The sequence below is a fragment of the Canis lupus genome, chromosome 34 (assembly GCF_048164855.1).
Source record: "Canis lupus baileyi chromosome 34, mCanLup2.hap1, whole genome shotgun sequence".
NCBI classification, from domain to species: Eukaryota; Metazoa; Chordata; class Mammalia; order Carnivora; family Canidae; genus Canis; species Canis lupus.
In genome coordinates, this window is record NC_132871.1 from 15,222,122 (window position 1) to 15,248,977 (window position 26,856).

The window sequence follows — 26,856 nt, forward strand, 5'->3', positions numbered from 1 at the left end:
GTCAGAAGTAATTCTGGAGTGTTGAACAGTGTAGTCATCTTAAATTCCTTTTGTTTTCTATACTTTGAAATGCATTAAAGAACTAATGAAAAAAAAAAAAAGAACTAATGAAAAGGAGTGATTTAAATGGAATATTTTATCCCGTTGAAATAATTTCTAATTTTATCATGGTATTTTTTTAGTCAGAGTTCTTTGCCTTATCTAGCATAATGTGAAAGATATTAGTAGAAGAAAGACCTTAACTCTTCTGTATAAATCAGTTTATCAGATGAAATATAAAAAATAACAATTAAATTCTGGAATGAATTAAAATATTTTCAGACTTCAGAAAGTTTTAAATTTAAAAATGTAAGATAATGGTTTACTTGCAGATGACTATATGAGAAGGGTCTAAGTGAACAAACTCCTTTATTCTTTGGTAACTGGAATTAAACTTTTGAAAACGTGCTTTCTAGATATCATGATTTTGTTTTGACTATTTGCCAAGGAAGATGAAGTCTTAAGGTAATTAAAAAGTGATATAATGAAAGATAGAGGGCAGCCCCAGTGGCTCAGTGGTTTAGCATCACCTTCAACCCAGAGCCTGATCCTGGAGACCAGGGATCGAGTCCCACATCCGGCTCTATGCATGGAGCCTGCTTCTCCCTCTGCCAGCTTCTCTGCCTCTCTTTCTCTCTCGGTCTCTCATGAATAAATAAATAAAATCTTTAAAAAAAGAAAGAAAAAAAATTTTAAAAAAAGATAGATTCCTTGTCATAAAAAGGTGATAAAACTATAAAGTAATGCTGACTAACCAGAACCAATCCTGTGTCTAAATACATGCATCTTATTTTATTTTATTTTATTTATTTTTTTTACATGCATCTTTTTTTAGACTGGTCACCTTAGGAGGCTAAGTTTATAATTAAAATCTATCGAGTGAGTGTGTGTGTGTGTGTGTGTGTGTGTGTGTGTAAGAGAGAAATAAAATGTTTATTAGAAGGGGACGTGACCTATTTCTATAATGGGTAAAATTGTGGCCTTCATTTATGTTTCCCTAAAATTTTTCTTTGTGGAATGGATGTGATCTCTTATTTGGGTAGTGACATCTCATATTTTTTATGTGAAATTTTGGTTTAGCATAAATTTTATGGAGCAGTTTAGTAAGAATAATACCATAATTAGGAGACAGGTGATTGTATTTAGAGATGGGTATTCTTTAAGGATAATATGGTCTTTATAGTAGCTTTTATAATTTCTTTTTCAAAAGTATAAATATTTATATAACAAAGAATTTAATGGATTATGGTGAAATTACGTATTCTTCAGGAAACCTCACCTCTTATAATTAAGGACCACATTTCTGATAAGTGTCAAAATGATAGTTTGATTGCATAAAAAATTAAAATCTTTGAAATGTGCTTGTTACAATAGGAGTCAGCAAACTACCTATTTTTGTATGGTTAAAAAAACTGAAAGAATAATACTTTATGATATGTGAAATTCAAATTTTATTGCCTGTAAGTAAAGTTTTATTGGAGCAAAGCTGTTTTTGCATTATAATGGCAGAGCTGCGTAGTTGTGACAGAGACCCTATATGGCATTCTTATCACTTCATACAGCTTTTGGTGCGCTACAAATTTCAGTGCTGCTGTTATAACTTGAAAGTGTTTTGAGTGCCATGTGTATTGCCAGCCTGCAATATTTATTTTATTTTTTTATACCAGTGCATATCTATCATGTCAAAACAAGAAAAGAAAAATGGACTCTGAGTGCCATGCTTTTAAGGCACAGTGGAGTGTGTATTATTTTGTTGAATTAGAGAGCAAAACATTTTTTCTATCATGCATTGACACTGTAGCTATTAGAGAATGTATGTTGACATTATTAGATTAAGCATACACCATACTAGTCTCAACTCTATTTTCTTAAAGTAACAGTCAATTTAAAATGGAATATCTTACCACAGCATAATTTCTTCATAAAAATAAAAATTGAAAATGAGGCTGCCACCAAAATAAGTTTCCAAGTGGCTCATTTGTTAGCCAAGCAAGGAAAACCATTTACTGATGGTGAGTTAATTAAATTGTTTGATGGCAGCAAAGAAATGTGTCCAGAAAAAATAAAGGCGTTTTAGACTAAATTTTTTGGCCAGAACAGTTGATTTAAGAATTGGGGACATTTGAAGCAACATCGATAGTCCATTAAAAAACAAGGCAAGTGGTTTTCCTTGGCTCTTGCTGAGTTGACAGATGTTATTGATACTATTCAGTTGTTGTTGATTCAAGGTGTCAATGCCAAATTTGAAGTGACAGAACAATTAGACTCCATGAACAGTCTGTGGAGAGCAACTACAAGAATATTTTCAAAGTTGAGAAAACACTTAAGTACAATCTGAAGTGGAATCTGCTATGATGTTCTTTCTATACCTGATGGTCGTAAAAATTTGTGTGGAACAGAAAAAGGCTTAGTTGGATAACTTTACAAAGCTTGTAAAAATGTGAGGTGTCCAAAACTATGGTTATTGTGTTACTCATCAGTAGGTCCTTTGCAGAAAATATTTGAATTTATCATGTGTTACTGAATCAATATTGTCAGTGGTGCACTTGATTTGCTCATATGGATTTAACTAGCATCAGCTGCATGAATTTTTGTTGGACACAGAAGCTGAATATCTTGACTGGGTTAGTAGTAAAATTTTTTACAATTTTTGACCTTAGGACTGAGATTGAAATTTTTCTGAATGAAACAGGATGGCCTTCAACCCCTATTGTCAAATAATGATTGGATTTGGAAATTAGCTTTTCCTGCAGATTTGGAAATACTCTTTAAATTAACCTAAAATTCTGAGGCAAAGTAGTGCTTCATGTGAAATTAAGTTGCAGTAAAATCATTTCAGTGGCAGCTATTTGAATCACAAGTAACATAAAGCTGCTTTATATATTTCTCCTATACTGTCAAAGTGAGATCTTCATTCCATATGAGTTTCCATCATCAAACTACAGTTCCAGCAACATTTTTCAGACATTGATGCAAGGAAAGTTTCCATATCTCAAAATCCATTTAATTTTACACTTAAGGAACCTTCTATTGGAAGTGATTAATCTGCAGTGTAGTGATTTATTGAAAACAAGTAACAAAAGAAGAATCTGACTTCTGTAGCTGCCTTCTAAGTAGTGAATATACTCAAAATCATGTACTTGTGGGTCGATATCAGTATTTAACAGTACCTATCAGAAAAGACATTTCTAAGATAAGTACATAACTGATCAACATTATCGGTTGAGTATTTGCAGAAGATTATGATGATAGGAAACTCAAGTGTATTTCCCAATTCCATTTTTTCATTAGTTATTATATCTTGAATTTTGTCAGTAAAAAGTTTCTAGGAAGCTATCTTTCTCATTATGTAAATATTTACATGATTTCACTTAGCATATCTTCAAATTTCATCTGTATTGTGACCTGTGTCAAAATTTCCTTCATTTTTAATGCTGAATAATATTCCATTTTATGCATATACCCCAATGTGTTAATCCATTCATTCATTGATGGACTGTTAGGTTGCTTCTACTTTTGGCTATTGTGAATACTGATGGTATGAACATGATGTGCAAAAGACCTATTGTAGTCCTTGCTTTCACTTCTGTTGGGTATATACTCAGATGATATTTTTGGATCATATGGTAATTCTGTGTTTACCACAGTGGCCGCACCAGTTTATATTCCCACTAGCCATGCATAAGGGTTCAGATGTCTCCACATCCTTACTAACACTTTCTGTTTTATGATAGTAGCCATCCTAATGGGTGTGTGAAGTATCTCATTGTGGTTTTGATTTGCATTTCCCTACTGATTGATATTGAGCCTCTTTTAATGTACTTATTGGCCAGTTGTATATCTTCTTTGGAGAGATGTCTATTCATGTCCTCTCCCATTTTAAAAGATTTATTTATTTTATTTTAGAGAGAGAGCAGGGGGGAGAGGGGGCAGAGGGAGAGAGACTCTCAAGCAGACTCTGTGCTGAGTGCAGAGCCCAACATGGGGCACAAGAGCCCCATGTGGGATTTGATGCTACCACCCTGAGATCATGACCTGAGCTGAAATGGAGTCAGATGGATGCTCAACTAACTGAGCCACTCACGTGTCACCCCTTGCCCATTTTTTAAATTGTGTTGTTTAGTTTTTTGTTGTTGAGTTGTATTTCTTTATGTATTCTGAATACCAATTTTCATGAGATATACAATTTGCAGGTAATTTTCTCCCATCCTGTCAGTTGCCTTTTGACTTTTTTTGATAATGTCCTTTGATGTGTAAAAGTTTTTAATTTTGATGAATTACAACTTATTTTTTCTTTTGTTGCCTATGCTTTTGGTTTCATATCTAAGAAATCTTTGCCAAATCCTTCCAAGATCATGATGCTTTCCCCTATGTTTTAAGAGTTTTATAGCTTTAGATCTGTAAATGCAAATGCAAGATCCCTTGGATATCAAGAAGAAATGGGATCAAAAGCAAAAATTGAAGGCTTCAGTTTTTTATAGTTACCTCTTTGAGATGGAAGAAAGAGGAATGGGCAGAAAAGATATATTCAAGTAAATATATAAGCAAGTAAACATGGAAGGATGGCCATTATCCATCCAGTCCTCTGTCCAGATAAAGATAAAAGGTAATGAAAGCAAGTTTAAAAGGTAATATGTATAGGGATAACTGTTAACCTTTAAGATAGAGGAATGTCAGAGTATGTAGAAGGGTTCTAGTTAGTTTAGTTTGAAAATGTCCACATGTGATTTGGGATTTCTCCTTATTCCTTTTGAGACCCACTCATGTATGTCATTTTTAAGATTTTATCAGTAGAGAATTGGCAGATACAAATAAAAGAAATTTTAAGAGTTTAATTGAATTTTGGCTAGAATTTGTGGTGCTTTAGTCTGCATAGTAGCAATTACATGAGGATGCTAATTTTCCCCTTTAATTCTGCAGTGATTGTTTAATAATAGATGTTACCTCAATGATCTGTTTGATACATGTATATTTTTCATACACCTGATAGAAACTGAAAACTATCAAATGTACCAAAAATCTTTGGAATGTGACAGCTATAAAACAGTCTTTCCCAGTTTATTTTTTATTTTTTATTTTTTTCCCAGTTTAAAATATACTCTGAATTGGGTGGAAAATAGTGCATTTCTTACTGTGGATTGCAGTCAGAAATGTTGGAAATTTTTTGTTGGTTTTGATAAATGAATGAAGGACATGATAAAAAATTTAAAGTCTCATCTGTTTGTGGAATGCATTCATTAAGTTTATATTGACAACTAACTACATCTGTGTATTTTGTGTTTGTATATGAATATATGCTTTTTTTTTGTTGTTGTTGTTTTTCTTAATAGGTGCAATGGATGAGCTTCATAGTCTGGATCCGAGAAGGCAAGAATTATTGGAAGCTAGATTTACAGGAGTTGCAAGTGGGAGTACGGGGAGCACAGGCAGTTGCAGTGTTGGAGCAAAAGTAAGTAAAATTATAATTATTTGACACTTTTTCCTTGTATTAAATGATCCAGAATATATTTTTTAAAAGAATCCCACATATTGGTTAATAAATTATTAATTACTATAATTTTTATAACACATAGGGGAAAAATCGGTATTTATAAACCCGATTTTTAATATAGCATAACATACTTTAGTAGGGGCAGTATAATACAGCGTAATAGGTTTCAGGGTAAAACTGAGTTTAGTGAATTAAAGTGCTCTTCTCCCATTATATAATTTTTACTTTTCCTGTCCTTTGTCTCTTTCTTGCCTCTGTCACCCTTGTTCCTATCTGTATATGTTCCTATTTGTATAACTGCTGCATAAAATTTTAGTGTATCTATTATGCCTTCAAATGATAGACCTCAGATTGTCTTCAACTCCCCATTACCTCAAACTGTAGTGAATTTCATGTACTTTTTCTCTTATGGACCTCTTTGAGCATTTATTTAGGTTATATATGCCAGAGCAGAATTGCTCGGTGATAGGGTATATGAGTAGTAGAAGATTGCTATACAGAACACTTACACAGGACTCATCTGCACTTTCAACAGAATGCATGATCATTAATGTATCCCCACATCTCAGAAACACTTGGCATCATCTGGATTCCTCATTTTTGATAATCTAGCAGGTATAAAATAATATACATATATATTTCTACTTATATTATTTTGAGCATTTCTTCATGTCCTTGTTAGCTTTTTGGGAGTCTCTTGTAAATTGTTCCAGTGATTGCCTATATTTCTATCAAGATTGTTTTCTTTTTCAGCTTTGTTCGTGGTATCCATTATTGATTGTATAGGATCATTCTGGAGGACACTTCAATTTTGCTGTAATCAAACCCCGGGTTTTTTTACTTCATAGTCTGTAACTCTGAAGTTTTGAATAGCTCTTGGTATACTAAGAAAAATAGTTGGGTGCCTGGGTGGCTCAGTGGTTGAGTGTCTGCCTTTGGCTCGGGTCATGATCCTGGGGTCCTGGGATCAAGTCCCACATTGGGTTCCCCACAGGGAGCCTGCTTCTCCCTCTGTCTATGTCTCTGCCTCTCTCTGTGTCTCTCGTGAATAAATAAATATAATCTTAAAAAAATAGTCATCACTGTGAACTATATGGGTCAAATAGATCCTTTTATGATTTTTTAAAAGATATATTCATTTATTTTAGAAAAAGAGAGCATGTCAGGGGAGGGGCAGAGAGAAATCCAAGCAGATTTCCATGCTGAGTGCAGAGCTTGATCTCACCACCCTGAGATCATGACCCAAACTGAAACCAAGAGTTGGATATTTAACCGACTCTGCCACTTGGGCACCCCATCCTTTTGCTATTTTTATATTTTAAGTTATTTTAATACTAATTTATAGCAGAAGGAATAAGACATAACGAAAAACAACTTTATTAGACATTTTAATCAGAATTTAAGCATATAAAACTCTCTTTGTATCATATAAATCTTGGTGCACAGGCATCATAAAAGACAAAGGATTATTGTCATGTATCCTTTGAGCATGAAGTAGTCCAGATTCTTGTAGAAGAATATTATATGATGAAGTCCTTCAGTTGAATGACTAATTGATGAAAATACCACATTTCCTTTTTTTCCTTACAAATATGTTATCTAATTCATTGATTCTTGAATTTGAGAAAATTCATCTAGGATGGTATCATTCAGCGACTCTGAGATTTCACTTATATAGTCATTGCCATCAGTTTTAGAGTCTAAAAGTGTTGTTACTTCCTTGTATTTATTTTCTGATTTGTCTAAGAATTATAAAACATCTTCCTCTTGTCATTTTCTTCTCTTGACCATCTTGAGTGGAAAATGAAAATTTCTTAATTCTCATCTGGAATCTATGCAATCTAAAATCAGTCTGTAAGGCTGTCTCTAGTATTGTTTTTTTAAGTTATCTCCTTTTTAAAGATTTATTTATTTGGGGGAACCCTGGGTGGCGCAGCGGTTTAGCGCCTGCCTTTGGCCCGGGGCGCGATCCTGGAGACCCGGGATCAAATCCCACGTTGGGCTCCCGGTGCATGGAGCCTGCTTCTCCCTCTGCCTGTGTCTCTGCCTCTCTCTCTCTCTCTGTGTGACTATCATAAATAAATAAAAATAAAAAAATTTAAAAAAAAAGATTTATTTATTCATTTGAGAGATAATGCACACACATGCATGGGGAGGGGCAGAGGGAGAGAAACCCAAGTAGACTCCTTGGTGAGCATGGATCCTGTCATGGGTCTTGATCTCAATGACCCTGAGATCATGAACTGATCTGAAGTCAAGAGTTGAACACTTACCTGACTGAGCCACCCAGGTGCCTCTGTCTCCAGTCTTTTCTACATTCTTGAAAGATGATGCATTTCTTTGACACTGTTGTGTCACTCTTTTAGGTCATTATATCTGCATTGTTTTTCTATTTCTACCATAAAAAACTACCAAAGAGTTGCTTAAAACAACAGACATTTATTTTTTTATGGTTCTGAGGGTCAGAAGTCTGACATTGGTCCTATTGGGTTAAAATCAAGTTGTATGCAAAACTGGATTTCTTAGAGGCTTTGCAGGAGAGACCTTTTCCTTCCCTTTTCTAACTTCAAGAGGCTGCTTGAATTTTTTGGCTGGTAGTCTCCTTCTGCCATCTTCAAAGCCACATTGATGCATCTCTCTTACTGTTCTTTGGAAGTCACATCTTCTTCTGACCAGAATCTGGTAAGGTTCTTCACTTTAAGTACTCAGTGATTAGATGGGGCTCATGCCTGTCTGGATAATCTGGTATAATTCTCCCAATTCAAAGTCCTTCTTCCCTTACGTGTGCAAAATCTTTTTTGCCTTGGAAGGTAACATTCACAGGTTCTGGGTATTAAAATGTGAGTGTCATAGGGGGCCATTATTCTGCCTGTATTATCATTATTCTATTTTTTTTTTGTACCGGTTTTTGTTTATTTTAGCATAGTTGGGAGTAATTGGTAAACAATGGTGAGTAATGATTATGTAATTCCTAGGATGATTTAATAATAAAATATAGGAAAAATAATATCAATAAGATCCATAATGCATTTTAAATTTGTGAAAGAAGGGGATCCCTGGGTGGCTCAGCGGTTTAGTGCCTGCCTTTGGCCCAGGGTGCAATCCTGGAGTCCCGGGATCGAGTCCCACGTCGGGCTCCCTGCAGGCAGCCTGCTTCTCCCTCTGCCTGTGTCTCTGCCTCTCTCTGTCTCTATGTCTATCATGAATGAATGAATGAATGAATGAATAAATCTTAAAAAAATTTTGTGAAAGGGTCCATTGGATGTCTGGTGATTAATTATAAGATAGAATGGATTTTATTCTATTAAAAATGTTTTATTCTTTTTTTTTCATTCCTCTAAGAAGGAATAAAAGTCCCCAAATACCAATCTTCTTTTAGAGAGAGAGAGAGTGCATGAATGGGGGGAAGCGGGAGAGAGAGAGAGAGAGAGAATGTTAAGCAGGTCTACACCCAGCGCAAGCCCTCCATGGGGCTCTATCTCACAATCCTGAGATCTTGATCTGAGCTGAAATCAAGAGTCAGACTCTTAACTGACTGAGCCATCCAGGCATTGCCACCCCCTCAGCCCCTCTGCCAAATATCTATCTTTACAAATAGGTAGAACTATTTGAAAAAGAAGCTCAAATGTTAAAATTGGGTTCAGTGGACCCTGAGGTATTCTAAGAGTTAAATACTCCTTCCCAACCCCTAGTCCACAAAGATACTCTATAAATTCTTCCTGTTAATTTTATAGATTGCGGTCATATTTACACTTTAGGCCTCACCTTTTAGTATAGTTAGAGATCCAGTTTTATTTTTCTTCATCTAGTGAAACACTTTTCTGAAGAACATGCTTTTTTTTTTAAGGCATTTTTAAAAAGATTATTCATTTTAGAGAGAGGGGAGTGGGGGCAGAGAGAGAGATAATCTTGGAAGAAGACTCCTTGCTGAGTGTGGAGCTCCATACCAGGGATGATCTCACAACCCTGAGATCATGACCTAAGCTAAAATCAAGAGTTGGACACTTAACTGTGACAGAGCCACCCAGGTGCCCCTCTCCACAGTGCTTCTTAAATCATCCATATTTTTCCACTGATTGGTGATGTTACGTTTATCATATATTAAGTTGCCATATACATATATGGATCTTTCTGAAATTTCTTATATTCCAGTGGTCTGTGTTCTTGTCCCACTATCATATTTAAAAAAAAAAAAAAGTTGTGTTTTTAGTGTCTTTTTTTTTTTTAAAGATTTTATTTATTTATTTGGCAGAGAGAACACAAGCAGGGGAACAGCAGGCAGAGTGAGAGGTAGGCAGAGGGTGAAGCAGGCTCCCTGCTGAGCAGGGAGCCCAATGCGGGGCTTGATCCCAGTACCCTGGCACCGTGACCTGAACCCAATGCCGATGCTTAACCGGTTACCTGAGCCACCCAGGCATCTTTTGTGTATCTTTTTTATATGGCAGAGCAAGTTTCTTCTTTAATTTTCTTTTATAAGGTTGACTCAGTTTTTTTATGGTTCTTTATTCCATCATATAAAATTTGAGCATCATTTGCTTTTAGCATTTGGGTATTCTATTAACAGTTGTTTATTTTTTCCTTAAAAGATTCAAATAGAACTCTTACTTTGAATGCATTGCATTTATAGATTAATTGAGGGAGTAATGAAATCTTTATGAGATGAGGTTGTCTCATCCAAATACATGAAATGTGTCTCCATTTATTCAGTTTTCCCTATAGAGATCTTAAGAATTTTTGGCTAGTGGGGGTAGCCTCTGTGGCTTAGTGGTTTAGTGCCACCTTCAGCCCAGGGTGTGATCCTGGAGACCTGGGATTGAGTCCCACATCAGGCTGCATGGAGCCTGCTTCTCCCTCTGCCTGTGTCTCTGTCTCTCTCTCCCTCTCTCTCTCTCTGTGTCTCTCATAAATAAATAAAATCTTAAAAAAAAAAAAAAGAATTTTTGGCTAGTTTTTATTAATTCTTTTGGCTAATTGCTGGATATTTTAAAGTTTTTGTGGCTGAAGTATTTTTTATTTTCTAGTTGGGTTATTGCATACCTATGAATTGTTTATAGTTTGATCTCGTGTATAGCAGTCTTGCTGTTGGCCTTTTTTTTTTGGTTGTAACAGTTTGTTGATTCTCTAGGTTCTCTATCCAATAACTATCTTCCAAAAATGACACTTTTATTTCTTACACCTCATATATATATATTTTTTCTTTATATGTCATGACCTTCAGAAATGGAAATATTCTTTATTGTTTCGAATGAAATTTACTCCACATAAACAACTGTCAAATCTAAAGGGAAAGAAAAACTTTATTTGTAATTTTCAAAATATTGAAACAACTCAGCTATTCTTCATCTAAGAGAAATGTATTAAAAAGAAGTGTGGTATACATATTTACAATGGAATATTATTTAGCAATAAAAAGTAAGAGACTAACTTTTGCATGAATGTGTCTCAGATAAATGCATTATGCTAAGTTAAAATAAGTCAGATCAAAAGACTACATACTACAATACTTATTCCACATTTTTTTTTTTAAATGTATGCTCTGTCCTCAATGTGGGGCTCAAATTCACACTCTAAGATCAAGACTTGCATGCTCCATTCACTGAGCTAGCCAGGCACCCCACCTTTATTTCCTTTTTAAGACAGGGGTTATCAATGGGGATATTTTGAGCTATTCTTTTCTTATGGATTTCTAACTTAACTGTATTACCTTTTGAAAATATAGTTTGTATGACATTAATTCTTAAATGTGCCCTGTATTATAAGTATTTCATATTTAATAGGTCTTAGTTTTTTTGTTCAGATTTTAAATATTTCCTTGTGTAGCTTGACCGTTTTCTGAGTGGTGTGTTAAAATCTTTAGCTGTATAGGAAATTTTGTCAGTGATATTGTAATAGCATTGTATTGTGACAGATGGCAGCTACACGTGTGACCATAGCATAATGTATAGAGTTGTCCAGGCACTGTGTGTAAACTGTGCTTCAATTAAAAAATCATTAGTTGTGATTATTAATGTATTTCAGCTTGTAGTTTATCAATAATTGCTTGATATATTTTGAGGCTGTATTTTTATATACATATATCTTCTCATTTTTCTTTTTATAACCATAATTATTTTTTTCTTAAATACTTTTTTTTTTTCAAATCTTAAGATTATTCTCTTCGGCTTTCTTTTCATTCATATTTATCTTAGATATAGGGATATAATTCTTTTATTTTTACTCATTTTGTTTTAATTTTATTTCTTGTAGACCATGTGTGTATTTTGATAGAATATTAGTATTTTTACCTCTTAAATGGTGGGTCTAGTCCATTACATTTATTGTAATTATTGTTATTTTCTGACTTGGTTCTACTATCGTCTAATGGCTTCTAATTACACTTTACTTTTATTCCCCTCTACCCCCTTGCTTTCCATTGGTCAAAGGGAGTTTTTCCTGGTGTTTTTTTTTTTTTTTTTTTAAACACAATTGGGTCATAATTATTCAATGATTTTTTTTTTAAGATTTTATTTATTCATGAGAGACAGAGAGAGAGAGAGAAAGCGTGTGAAGAGACACAGGCAGAGGGAGAAGCAGGCTCCATGCAGGAAGTCTGATGTGGGACTGGATCCCGGGTTTCCAGGATCACACCCTGGGCTGAAGGCAGCGCTAAACAGCTGAGCTACCTGGGCTGCCCCTTTTCCTGGTGTTTTAAAGTTACATATTCTATTTTTAGTATTATGATGATACTTTCTACACTCATTTATGTATTTATTTTATTATATTTTATACTCATATATTTATACATTGCTGCAGGATTTCTCCTCCACTGCCCCCCCAAACAACTTTTACTTTGAAAAAATATTATGCCTATAGAAAATTGAAAATATTGTTCAAAGAATACTTGCATTCTCTTTATTTAGATTTAAGAGATGTAGGGACGCCTAGGTGGCTCAGCAGTTGGGCGTCTGCCTTCGGCTCAGGGTGTGATCCTGGAGTCTCGGGATCGAGTCCTGCATCGGGCTCCCTGCATGGAGCCTGCTTCTCCCTCTGCCAGTGTCTCTGCCTCTCTGTCTCTGTCTCTGTGTCTCTCATGAATAAATAAATAAAATCTTAAAAAAAAAAAGATGTAAACATTTTTGTAAATTTTTGTGCTCATGTATAGACAGTCCCTATTATCTTTTCTCTATTATCGTGGTCTCTGCAAGGAATGTGAACAGATTTTTCTCCACGAGCCCTGCTTGATTTTAGTGGATAATAGTACTTAGGAACCAATCTCGGTATGCTTGTTGTTATGTGGTTAGTCTCTTGGAAGAATGTCAGCTAATATAGAATCAAAGTTAACATTCAGTATTCTGCAGCATAATTACTAATTAAGGCAAGAATCATCTGGAAATTAAAATCATTTAGTAAAATGTTTTTGAGACCATTGTATTTTTAAGGTCTCAAAGTTTCACATTATAGATGAATTACTTATTATAAAAGAGAAAATGGGTATTTAAAATGGAGAGATTTGTTTGTTACCACCATAATAAGCAAGGTCAAATGTTTTTATTGGCAGTGACCCAGTTTGACGTTAGGTGCTTTCTTAGGTGATGCAACAAGAGGAATACAGATCACCTATAATTCTCATGGTGGAAGTGTTGGTTTTTTTTTTTCCCCCATGGTGGAAATGTTTGATTTGAATGTAGTCATAAGAAAATACTCCTGCAGCATCTTGCCAGACAATTGGCCTGAACTCTTTCTTCAGAGTGTTCAGTGCCATGAAAAACAAAGGGAGGCAGAGGGACTATTCTAGATTGGTTGAGACAAAAGACTCATAGCCAGATTGAATCTGTGATTCCTGATTTGCTCCTGAATTGGGAGAAAAATGGTTATAAAGGATGTTTTTGAGATAGCTCAGGAAATTTGAGTATGAACTGTATTTATGTTGGATGATGAATTAATGTTGATTTAGGGTTCTTTCTGGATAAGCTTGTATTTTTAATACTCATTTAAGTTTAAAAATATAGATGAAGCTACAGAATGTAAGATAGTGTTGAGCAATGACTGTTATAATGGTTTTATTTAAATTCGTGGTTATGTATCTGTGAAATGCAGTGTTATAAGCAAATTTTACTAATGGTAAATCTGGAGTTTGTAATGTAGAACTAAAAGCACAAGGATTGAATTTCTGATAGTGATGGTGCTCTGGGAGAGGAAGAATGGGAGAAAGATATGAAAATCATCTAGGAGCATAGAGTAAAAAATTGATTTACCTGTAATGATGTATGTTATGTTTGCTTAAAAGTAAAGTACTAAGCACAGGCAACAGAGATACTATAAATAGAGCTTCTAAATTACTATTATATAATATAGAAAGAATAAAGCTAAGTATATATTATCACAACAATTGAGAACCCATCTTTAGGCTGTTGACAAGAAATATAAAAAATGACAAAGACTGGAAATAACTGGAAAGAAAATATTTCAGGTAATCGCAAGGAAGAAAGTAAAATTGAATATAAGTTTGATATCAGTTTCTCCCCTAACTCAGAACCTTCCAAAGATTTCCCATCACATTAAAAATACAATCAGTGTCTTCATCATGCCATAACAAAACCTTCTGATCTAGCTTTAAACTAATTGCCCTATTCAACTAACAGCTGTCCCAGTACACCCACATTGTTTTGTCACTGCTTCAAACATGCTTTTTGCTTACTTCAGATGTTTGCTCAAGTGTCACCTCTTCAAAGAGGTTTTCTCTGTCCGCTCTATGTAAGAAGATAGTTATATCACTTTACCCCTTTCTCCACTTAATTTCTTTAAAAGTACTTACTGGTTCCTTACTAATACTAATACTAAATATTTATGTGTTTTTTTAATTGTCTGTTTCCTTTCTTGTACAATATAAACTCCATGAGCCCTTAGCGTTGCCTTTTTTTTCATTACTGTACTACCTAGCATCTGCATAGTACTGAGGCCCTCAATAAATATTTTTGAACATATGAATGAATGTCAGATAAACATTCTTCAGAAACAAAAGCCTGAGTGGTACAAAGATAGATACTTTTTAAGGACTAATAATCCATAAGGAAGATATGATAATTATAAACATTTATAGATCAAGCAGTTCTAAAAATACATGGTGAATTTATTAAAATGCAATTATAGTGAAGGATTTTAATATCCTTTTAAATTTTGACTATATATAAAACAGGCTATATAGGATTTGCAGTTTGTACAATATAATCTATAGGCTTGATTTGACCGATATACATACACATAGAATAGTCAGTCCTCTTTATTTGAGGATTCTGTAATTGCAGATTCACCTACTCGCTCAAATTTATTTGTAACCTCAAAATCAATTCTCTGATTACTTTTGCTAGTCATTCAAGGACCTGTGCGTGTGCAATGTTGAAAAACTTGAGTCACCCGAGGCTGAACAAAGCAACATTCTGCCTGTGTGTTTCAGCTCTCATAGTTTAAACACGTGTTCTTTTCACAGTAACTTAGTGCCATGTTTTTCGCTTTCTTGTGATTTTTTTGGTGGTAATTTTGTGTTTAAAATGGCCTCCAAGAGTAGTAGTGCTAAGGTGCTGTCTAGTGTTCTGAGCACAAGAAGGTTATGAGGTGCCTTAGAGAGAAAATATGTGTGTTCTATGAGCTTTGTTTATGCATGAGTTACAGTGCTGTTGGCTATAAATTCAGTGTGAATGAATCAACAATAGATATTAAATAGGGCATCTTAAAATAGAAACACACTTCTATACAGAACAAGGTTATATATTAATTGGTTAACAAAAAATGTGGTATGAAGCTTGCAGGACCCTAACTTTGTATTTCCCTGAGTGGCAATGATTCAGCAGCATTCACTAATTCAGTGTTCACAGCTAATCCAGAAATTGACTGGAAAGAGAGAGAAAACTTTTATTCTATCATACGATACTTCTATTATTTTACCTCAGTCCTGCTTCACCTGTTTACTTGCACAGATCCTTGTGGTATGAGTTTGTAGCTCTGGTGTAGGATTACAGGTAAAAGGTAAAGGTAAATATTATAAAGTGTACTAATGTACAAGTTAATTGTGTACCTGTCAGGTTGGGAAAAGGAGCTAAATGTAAAGATTTCTTATTTTACATAGGAATCACACATGGTTTAAAGAATTTAAAAGTCGTGTATTTTTAAGGGTAAGGTAACTCTTTGAAGAATTTAAAATTAAAAAGATAAATATATCAAGAAGAAGGGGAAACTGTGGTGCCAGTGAACTAAATCTTACATGGCAGAGTCAATAAAAGAGCTTTTTGAAATATAGTACATATAGTAGAATACTCTGCACCTGTTTGAAAGAAAGGAGTTAGCAAAGGAAAAAAGGAATGAAGAATTTATTCTGTGTTGATTTGGAATATTCCAACCTATATTAAGAGAAAAGAAAGCAGTGCAGGACAGTCTGCATAATGTTATTTTTTTGACTAAGAAGGAAGGAAACCGACTTCATGATTCATTTGTTAGACCCATAGCCTCTAGAAAGATAATAAAAAACAAAGTGAAGCAGTCTATTTGTATTGCCTATTCAAAAATTTCATTAAAAATAGCTTTTTAAAAAATGGTTGCCCCTGAATGTTGGGACTGGTATGGGAGGGAGAAATTTATTATTTCTGTAATGAATTTTTTTTCCATGTGCCTGCGTTGCTTTTATATTTAAAAAAATGTCCCATGAGTGTGTTGCCCCTCACCCCTCCCAAAATCTGTTTTTGGAAGGCTTCAAAATGTGTACATAACTAAATATCTGAGTGTATAAATGATTATGTACTAGGTTTTATCAAACTTTCTTTCCCCTTCTATGCACCTTTCTCCTCAATAGTTTGAAACTTTTATAATCTTTCCTTTTATAATTTCCTTTTTTGTACACAAAAGTATAAGTTTTGGGGGAAACCCCATACACATTAGCAACAATTTTCCCATTCCACTGCTCTCCTACCCTACAATTTAGCCTTGGCAACCATTAGTCTGTTATCTGTCTTATGGATTTGCCTCTTCTGAACATTTTATATAAATGGATTCATACAGGAGCCTCCTTGGTGGCTCAGTTGGTTAAGTGTTTGCCTTTGCTTTGGTTCAGGTCATGATCCCAGGGTCCTGAGATCTTAGCCCCACCTCAGACTCACTGCTCATCCAGGAATCTGCTTCTCCCTCTCCCTCTGCCTGCCACTCTGCCTGCTTGTGCACACTCTCTCTCTGTCAAATAAATGAAATAAAAAAAAATGGATTCATACAATACGACATTCTGTGTCTACTTTCTGTCTTGGTGGACCTGCCTATTCTGAGTATTTCTTTTTTTTTTTTTTTTTAAACATTTATTTTTATTTTTATTTATTTATGATAGTCACAGAGAGAGAGAGAGAGAGGCAGAGACATAGGCAGAGGGAGAAGCAGGCTCCATGCACCGAGAGCCCGATGTGGGATTCGATCCCGGGTCTCCAGGATCGCGCCCTGGGCCAAAGGCAGGCGCTAAACCACTGCGCCACCCAGGGATCCCCTATTCTGAGTATTTCTATAAATGGAATTATACAATATGTGCCATTTTGTATGGGTCTTTTTTCACCTAGCATAGTGTTTTTATAATTCATGAATATTGTAATATATATTAGTACTTTATTCCTTTTTATGACTAATATTCCATTGTATTGATGTATCAGGTTTTGTTTATTCATCAGTTGGTGGACGTTTGCATTTCTGTTTTTCAATGTGAATAATCTTTGAATCCACACTGATATAACTGCTTTCAACATTGGTACAGGTTTTTATAGAGACTTATGTTTTTAGTTTTCTTAGGTATATACCAAGGATTAGAATTAAGTCAGTGTGGAATTAGCACAGGAAAGGGAAAAATAGGCCAATGGAAGAGAATGAAGTTCAGCAACAGACCCATTTATATATATAACTTGATAGATGATAAAGGTAATAATACTGCAGTGCAGTGGGGAAAGGGATAATCTTTTATAATAGATGATGGATCAGTTGAATATCCTAGATGGGGGAAAATGACTCTTGACCCTCACCTCTTACCATAATACAAAAATCAATAGTAGACAACTTGCAGATCTAAATATGAAAGATAAAACAATGGAGATTTAATGAGAATAATGACATTTCATAAATGGGCCACAAATGTTTAATAAATGTAATTATGTTCAAATGACACCAAAAAATAGTATGAATGAAAAGGCAAGTCATAGAGTATTCATATTCAGAATTATGTAAAGATTTCCTACAGATCGAGAATAAAAAGACCCAAATCCATGGTTAGAGCTGCAAACGCCAACTTATTCTACCACCTGTAATGAAAATTAGCAGAACTGTGTCCTCTTCTTCCAACCCTATATTCATTCTTCACAGAAGTAATCCTTATTATCATACAGGTTTTTATTATGTTTTCTTTGTATTTCTAAGTAATATTATATGATTATATATGTACATAAATATATACACATACACACGTATACATATTCGTGTGTATGTGTATACAGACTCCATGATTACATTTATCCATTTGTACAACTTTGTTTTCCCTGTAGTTAATGGTTGATTTATGGTTTTTAGTTTTTTAGTATTTTTTTTTCTCAAATCTGTTTGACCATGGAACTACTTTTTCTCTTTTTTGAAATTTCCTTCCTCTCTTTTTTTTTTAATTTATGATAGTCACACAGAGAGAGAGAGAGAGAGGCAGAGACATAGGCAGAGGGAGAAGCAGGCTCCATGCACCAGGAGCCCGACGTGGGATTCGATCCCGGGTCTCCAGGATCGAGTCCTGGGCCAAAGGCAGGCGCCAAACCGCTGCGCCACCCAGGGATCCCGAGTTTTTTAGTATTCAGTGGAAGCATCTACATAGTTACCAGCAGAGGTACCAATCTCTGATTATTTTCAAATACAAGTTTTTCTTATATTATTTCTATTTTCTTTAGACATCCTTCCTGAAGTTTTGTTGTTCTGTTCTTATTTAGGGATAGTTGCTTCTCCTTCTACTGGATGCCTATCATCCTGGAATCTCCCCTCTTGACTATCATGGGAATTCTTCTTGTGTCTGTCCTGTATTTCAGTTCTGCTTCCTGTATGCCATCTCTTGCTCTTTCTTGGTTTATTCCTTTGCTTTGGAAGAACAGATTCTCTGGTTATTCCCTGAGGGAAAGGTAAATGAGTATCATATTTGAGACCTTATATATTCTCCTCCCATTGGTTATTTGTCTGCATGTAGAATTCTAGGTTGGAAATCATTTTATTAGAATTTTAAAGGTATTGTTCCATTGCCTTCTTGCTTCCAAAGTTACTGTTGAACATTCCAATGTCATTCTGATTCCTGATCCTTTGTGAGTAATCTGTTTATTCTTCCTAAAAGCTTTTATAGGATCTTCTCTTTAATCTCTGGCATTTAAAATATTTTATTATAATGTGCTTTGATGTGGGTCTTCTTGAACCAGTATACTTGGTCAAAAGTATGTCCTTTACTCCTGAAACCAGTACTACACTATATGTTAACTTACTTGAATTTTTTTTTTAAAGCGTCTTTTTTTTTTTTTTTTTAAAGATTTTATCTATTTATTCATGAGAATGCACAGAGAGGAGAGAGAGAGGCAGAGATGCAGAGGGAGAAGCAGGCTCCATGCACCGGGAGCCCGATGTGGGATTCGATCCCGGGTCTCCAGGATCGCGCCCTGGGCCAAAGGCAGGCGCCAAACCGCTGCGCCACCCAGGGATCCCAGCGTGTGTCTTTCAATGCAGAAACTCCTGCTTTCTAGTTCTAGAAAAGTTTCTTGAATTATTTCTTTGATAATTTCAGCTCCTGGATTTATTTTCTTTCTTTCTTCCTTCCTTTCCTTTCTTTCCTTTCTTTCTTTTCTTTCTTCCCTCATTATTTGAACCAGGACCTCTGATTCTCTAATTTTCTTTTCTCTTGAACTTTTTGGTCTCCTTCTGCGAAGATTTCAAGTTTATCTTTGAATCTATCCATTTTTTTCTTTTTCTTTTAGCTATTATATTTTCTTTTTCCAGGAGGTTTTTTTTTCTTCTTCTTCCTTTTTTTGGTGGTGGTTCTCTAAATATTTCATTTTTATAGTTTGCTGATATTAGGGTATTTAGTGATGGTTCTGTTTGTTATTTTTCTGTGCAGTTTTTTGGTGCCTCCTTGGTGGTTTTTATTTCTTATGGATTTCTTTGTTTTGTTTGTATTTTCTCAGATGTATGGTGATATGGGGCTTTGTTCATGTACATGCATTAGGCACTGAACAACTTATGGGAAGCTTTGTGTGAGTAGGTAGGGCTTGTTGACCAATAGGTTTTGCAGTAGGATGACATGGATAGGTCATTTTTCTGAGAGATTTTCTCTTTCTCCTATTTATAAGTCTTGTATCTTGAGATACTTTGTTTTCTTAGGAATTCTATAGTTTCCTATCTGTGGGGTATATTCTCAAGTGCCTTCTGGTAGTTGGGTGTGTTTTTTTAAGTTTTATTTATTTTAGAGAGAGTGTGTGCATGCATAAGAGGGGAAGAGAGAGAGAGACTCTGCTGAGCATGGAGCTGGACATGGAGCTCAGTCTCACAACCCTGAGACCATGACCTAAGGTGAAACCAAGGGTTACATGTTTAACCCACTATGTCATACAGGCACTGCTAGTTGTTCTTTATATTTTTTCCAGAATATATAGTTCTTTGTGGGAATATTGGCATGATGAAATATTCTATTACTTCGAATAGAATCTCTATTATATATTTTATTATTTGTTTTAAAAGACAAAAATCCTTTATGAACCTCTATTGATACTCCCAAATCAAATCAGAACAGAGTTTTTAGTTATGTCTCTATCTTCTTTCTATACTAAGAGTTGTGGTTCTTAAGGACATAAAGCACATGATAGAGTTACATAATTATTTGCTCCGTTCCGTATCTTACAGCAGTCTCAAAATAACAATAGTTGTACTGTCACAATGACAGTACAATGTGATAATTTTAAAATTAAAATTTTAAAGTTAAAATTTTTTTTGCTTGTGCTTTCAGTAAACTTCCATCCCGTATTTTAAAAAATATTTTATTGGGCAACCCTGGTGGCTCAGCAGTTTGGCGCTGCCTTTGGCCCGGGGTGTGATCCTGGAGACCTGGGATCGAGTCCCATGGCAGGCTCCATGCATGGAGCCTGCTTCTCCCTCTGCCTGTGTCTCTGCCTCTCTGTCTCCCTCTCTCTGTGTCTGTCATAAATAAATAAATAAAATATTAAAAAAAATAAATTAAAAAATATTTTATTAACTTTGCATACATTTGGCCATTATGTTTTATACTCTCTTCTTTGTACTTCTTATTTAATCTTTACCAACAAGTAAATAATATTTTTTATTTTTATTTTTTAAAGATTTTATTCATTCATTCATGAGAAACACAGACAGAGATATAGGCAGAGGGTGATGCAGACTACCCGCGTGGAGCCCAATGTGGGACCCGATCCTGGTACTCAAGGATCATGCTCTGAGCCAAAGGCGGACACCCAACCACTGAGCCACCCAGTGGCTCAGCCACCCAGATATCCCAGTAAATAATATTATTGCTTGCCACGTTAGTTCTTTTTTTTTTTTTTTTTTTTGCCACATTAGTTCTTAGGTTCACTTTGGTTACCTAACACTTGTGCTCTAGGTTCTTTTAGAAGGCTCATGGGAGCAGTATTTCCTGATTTCCAGCATTTTGATAACAGTTTATCTGTGCCTTCTAAGTGTTGGAGAGCAATTTTGCTGAATAGAAAACATTTCATTTATATTTTCTTGAATATCTTAAATACATTACTCCATTTTCTTCTGGCATATAGTATTGCCTTAGAAAAATTTAATGTTGGCTTTCTGGGTTGATATTCTTAGGTGCATGTTATGCTTTTTCAGTCAGTAGTTTCAAAATTTCTTTTTTAATTTTTAGAGACATTTTCTTGAATTACAGTTTTTACTGTTTGTTTTCTTATAGTAGTGCTCTTTAAAGACTTTTACTTGAATGTTGGATTTTTACTGCTTCATCAGTTGCCTTTTCTATCCTTTCATTTGGATAAATGTTTATTGGATATATATTGTATGTATTTTCTCTCAGGTTCATTCAGACTTAATCTTCAATTCTGAGGCTTCTCCCCCTATTTCTGATGCTTCCCTCAGTTCTGTTAACCTTAAATCTGAGTTTTTTGAAATTGATTTATGTTGTTCTCTCATGTCTTGAGTTATTTTTGTAATGTTTTTTTTTAGCTCATTTTGAAATAGTAGGTTACAGTTTTTGGCTATTTTGTGGGTATGTGTTCCTTATTCCACATCTTATTCCATATCTTCTTTTTCTTTTTCTTCTTTTTTCCTTATTATAACTTCATTGGATTGACCTAATCATTTTCTGTTCTTTACATTTTTGTGGTTTAGAATGGTTTTTCTTGGGATTCCTGGGTGGCTCAATGGTTGAGCGTCTGCCTTTGGCTCAGGTTGTGATCCTGGGGTCCTGGGATCAAGTCCTGCATCAGGTTCCCGGAAGTGAGCCTGCTTCTCCCTTTGCCTATGTTCCTTCCTCTTTGTGTGTCTCTCATGGATAAATAAATAAAATCTTTTTTTAAAAAAAATTAAAAAAATAGAATGGCTTTTCTTACAGAGTTCCCTCTGCTATTGTTTTGGGGCATTCTTCAAATGTGTGGCATTTGCTTTCTGAAATTTCTGGGCTTCGCTCTCCTCCCTGCTTTTATCTGAATATTTTCTTTCCTTTATCTTCATTGTACCTATTGTGCTCAGTTTTGATTCCACACCCAGTAGTTTATTCACATTGGGATACTCTTAGTGAGGGATGTTTTTAGAGTTCATAGAACTGCAACCTCTTCAGACTTCAACGTGAACCTCCTGTACTTAATCACTATTTGAAAGGACAGAAATTCTTCCAGTTATAGCTTTTGTACTCAGATTGCTGTTTTCAGCGTCTCTGTTCTCAGATCTGTCAGATAACGCCGTTTCCTTTTGCTTCCTCTCATATGACATAGGTCCTGTGGTTATTGGTGATTTGTCCCCACCTGCTATTTGAAGGGAATTCGTGGAGATTCCTTGTCAGCCAGTTTTGTTGTAAATGTGTCTGTGGGTTTGGGGTTTATATTTTTATCTGAGGATTTAGAGATTCTCAAAAACATTGGCCCCCAACCTAATTTATCACTTCTTAATTGCTGTTTATGGTGTTTTTTTGTTTCAAGTTTGATAATCTTCTTCTAATTAGATTATGTCTTCCTCCCAATAGTACTTGAATCTTAATCACTTTGAGTGCTGGTTTGTGTTGAAAACAACCTTTACAACCTTTACCTTTACTATGTCCAGCATAGTAATAGACATGTATGCAGTGACAAAGTGTCATCAATTTAGAAGTTAGCCTGAGGGTAGCTGTAGGCTAAATTCCAACCTTTTAATAGTAGGATTAGCACCTACTCTTACTTTTTCCCCTCTTCCAGAACTTTTATTTTGTTTTTTTTTTGTTCATTTTATTAATAAATTCAGTTAATTAATATATAGTATATTATTAGTTTCACAGGTAGAGTTCGGTTATTCATCAGTCTTATGTAGTACCCAGTACTGAGTCCATCACCCAGTTACCCCATCCTCCCACTCACTTCCCCTTTAGTAACCCTCAGTTTGTTTCCTATGATTAAGAGTCTCTTATGATTTGTCTCCCTTTCTGATTTCATCTTATTTTCCCTCTTCCCCCTATGATCTTCTGTTTTGTTTTTTAAATCACACATGTAAATGAGATCATATGATAATTGTCTTTCTCTGATTGACTTATTTTGCTTAGCATAATACCCTCTAGTTCCACCCACATTGTTGCAAATGGTAAGATTTCATTTTTCTTTTGATAGCTGAGTAATATTACATCGTGTGTGTGTGTGTGTGTGTGCGCGCGCACACACACACATGTTCTTTATTTATTCATCTGTTGATGGACACTGGGTTCTTTCTGTAGTTTGGCTATTGTGGACATTGCTATAGACATTGGGGTACAGGGGCCCCTTTGGATCACTACATTTGTATCTTTGGGGTAAATACCTAGTAGCACCTACTCTTTTTTTGTTTTTTAAGACTTTATTTATTTATGAGAGACACAGAGAGAGAGAGAGAGAGGCAGACACAGGCAGAGGGAGAAGCAGGCTCCATGCAAGGAGCCTGACATGGGACTCGATCCCGGATCTTCAGGATCACACCCTGGGATGAAGGTGGTGCTAAACCGCTGAGCCACCCGGGCTGGGCTACCCAGTAGCACCTACTCTTAACAAATTGTAGGGAATCAGGGATATCAGATGGCCTGCCTATATGTGAAGGTCATTTATGCATCATCTTTAATGTATATGCCATAGCCTGTCCTCCTTTGATCTAAACATTCCTGGAAAACATTGATCTAGTGTACTGATGTTCCAAAAAGTCTACAAAATAATGAACATCATAGAAACATATTGGAAACATAGCTGATGTCATCCTACAAATGATAGCTTATTTCTCTTTGTTGCTATTTAAAAATATTATAAAGGAAATGTAGAAACTCTTGGGTGAAGCAATTAAAATAGGATAATAAAAGATTTTCTTAAAAGCTAAACCAAAACAAACAAAAAACCCAGGATTTGTCCAGTTTGTTAGTATGAAGAGAGGCAAAGGAGTGTAGGCGGGATATGATGGAATTTGATAAAATTGTGTAGGGTATTAAGGAGCACAGTAATGTTTTTGGTTCAAGGAAGCACCAGTTTTTATATATTGAGTAGTAATTTTAGGGATTTTTTAATCCTAGCCCAGTTTCCTTTGCTCCTGAATTTGGTATTCTAAAAAATCCACTTAGCACAGTTCCTAAAACACAGATCTTTATTAACTTGGTAAAATGGTAAAAATTGGTAAAACTTGGTAAAAATTCCACAATATTTATAGTTTAAGAAGTTAATATTTGATATTTTTAAGATTTATTTATTTTAGAGAGAGAGTGAGGACACAAAAGAGGCACAAGGAGAGAGAATCTCAAGGAGACACTGTGCTGAGCATGGAGGCCAACATGGGGCTCCATCTCATGACCCTGAGGTCACAACCTGAGTTGAAACCAAGAGTGGGTCATTTAACTGCTTGTGCCACCAATGCATCCTGATATTTCTTATTTTTACTTCATTTAACTTCCTTGCTTTTTATTTATGAAAATAGATTATTTACCTTGTTAGCATGTTTCATTTAAAATTAGTCCTAATATTTACCTGTTTAAAAATCTTTAACAGGCCTCAACAAATAATGAAAGTTCTAATCATAGTTTTGGAAGCTTGGGATCTCTAAGTGACAAAGAATCTGAGGTAAGTACCTTCATTTTAAATATGGTACTATTAAAGTAAAAGCTGGAATCACCTTTTTTCTTTTAATAGTTTTTCTTCCCTGCCACCAATCCTTGTGCTAACGGTTAATGCTAAAGTTTCTGGGAGGGGCATTTTGTTCTGCCTTATGAAGCACAGTATTCAGACTGAAGACTATATGACATTAGAAAGGAAATATAGTTTCTTTGGCTACATACCTGAACTTGTATGTTAGTGGTATAGATGTTCTTAATGGAAGCCATTCATGATTCTAGTAGATGAAAGTGGTTTTTGAACTGTGTTGTTCTACAGTTTTCTATTATTTTTTTGTTATACTTCCCTCTTAGTTTGGTTATGAGTAAGGGTTTGTTTACTTCCTGAGATACAAATAAACATTTTTTTTTCCTTTTGAAATTTCTTGTGGAATTTCATACCGTTGGTTTTCACTTTTCATATTTAAAAATACCTGGAAAAAATTCTTTCCCTTCCCATCCACCTACTGACCCCACTAAGAAGATACAGGGAATTTTATAAGTAGGCATTTGGATCCATGGTATAGTTAACATTGAGCATGATATCCTTGATGGCATCTTTTTGAAACCTACAGACAGGAAGTTCTTTGGGTTTTAGCATTTAGCATCAGTTGTTGATGTTGCAACATCACTTTTTGTGGCTACAACCTATAATATTTCCTCTGCTCAGATTATAGAGTTCTGTTACTTTTAAATGCATGCATGTGTATGTGTGTGTGTTTGTGTTTTCCCTTCAATGTTAACTTATTTCTCTTTGATCCATTTTAGTCTTTTTTCTACTTGGTTTAGTGTAGCTATATCCTCTTGATAACACCAGTAGGTCATTAGCACTCAGTACTCAGCCATTTGGTTTTGGTGTTTAGTGGAAAGAGAATATTAAAGGTGACATCTTTTTAAGTCCTATGTTATTGAAAGCATCTAGGAATCTCTAGGTAGACAGTTTTGTGCAGTACTGTGCAGGCACCCTGACACTCCAAAGGAGTGTGGCATGGGGTTTTCACTCATCAGGCTTTCCCTTCCACAGAGACAACTGGCAGGCAGCTGAAAGGACTGTGCAAGTGACGGGACTTTATCTGCAGTAGGTTCCCTTGAGGTAAGCGTTAGTAGCCCCTGTAGTACCAGATTACCACAGTTTAGGTTTTTTTTCAAATTAGCATACTTAAGTCCTTAAAAATCGTAGGTTTAGATTAGTCAAAGTAGAGTTTCAGTTTTCAGAAACTATATCAAGTTTTCAGAAACTATATCAAGAATGTTTTCACTTTATATCTCCTGGACTTTGGAACATTTCTTGATATTTCCAGATTTTGGTCTATTTAGTAATTTCATATGCCTTTTCTTTCATAGGCTGTTATGTTATGAAGGACAGTAAAATAATTTAGTTATTTCCCTTTTCTCTTAACCAAATCTTATGTTTTCGATAGTTTTTTTAAATAGAAAAACATAGTAAAAGTTAGATCACCTATAGCAGTTACATATTTCTGTGTTCTGTAGAGGTACCCATGCTCCCAGTATAAGCTACAGTTGCAGTATTTAATTCATTCAAAGGAGTCAGTCTATAGGAAAGTACCACTTCCCTTTAAAGAATTTCAAGAATCACTTTTGACTATATTTTTAGTTAAAAAATATTTTTTTAAAGGCCATGCTGTAATTTACAGTGAAGTACAATTGGTTAACCATTGTATATACTTAGCTTAATTTGTATAGAAATTTTGACATTTGGGGCAGCAGTAGAAAATCTTAAAAATTTGGGGACCTTTGCTCATCTGTGTTCGGTATCAGAACTTTTTCAAATTGATGGTTAGGTCAGGCTGCACAGTATTTTGGAAATGATTACAGCTTATACATTTTCCTTAAAATTTGAAGAAGGAAATTTTTTTGTCTGAACATTTAAGAAGCTACTTATCTGGAAAATGATTTCCAGGTTTTATTTCTATACTATATATTTTAACAAATTTCCTTGGGATTTAATTTTACATACCTCAAA

At 34.9% G+C, this 26,856-nt stretch overlaps 1 protein-coding gene across 4 annotated transcripts in view; it reads left to right on the forward strand.

Annotated features, from left to right (window-relative positions):
* The window catches only part of TLK1 (tousled like kinase 1), a 150,025-nt gene that overhangs the window by 38,754 nt on the left and 84,415 nt on the right, over window positions 1-26,856 (forward strand). For 3 of the 4 annotated variants that reach the window (XM_072810868.1, XM_072810869.1, XM_072810867.1), the window contains 2 exons: window positions 5,370-5,488; window positions 24,772-24,843. In XM_072810868.1, the coding sequence (XP_072666969.1) occupies window positions 5,370-5,488; window positions 24,772-24,843 (191 nt within the window). Of the gene's footprint in view, window positions 1-5,369; window positions 5,489-18,924; window positions 18,982-24,771; window positions 24,844-26,856 lie in introns of those variants that run through there. The other variant, XM_072810870.1, reaches the window with a different exon arrangement.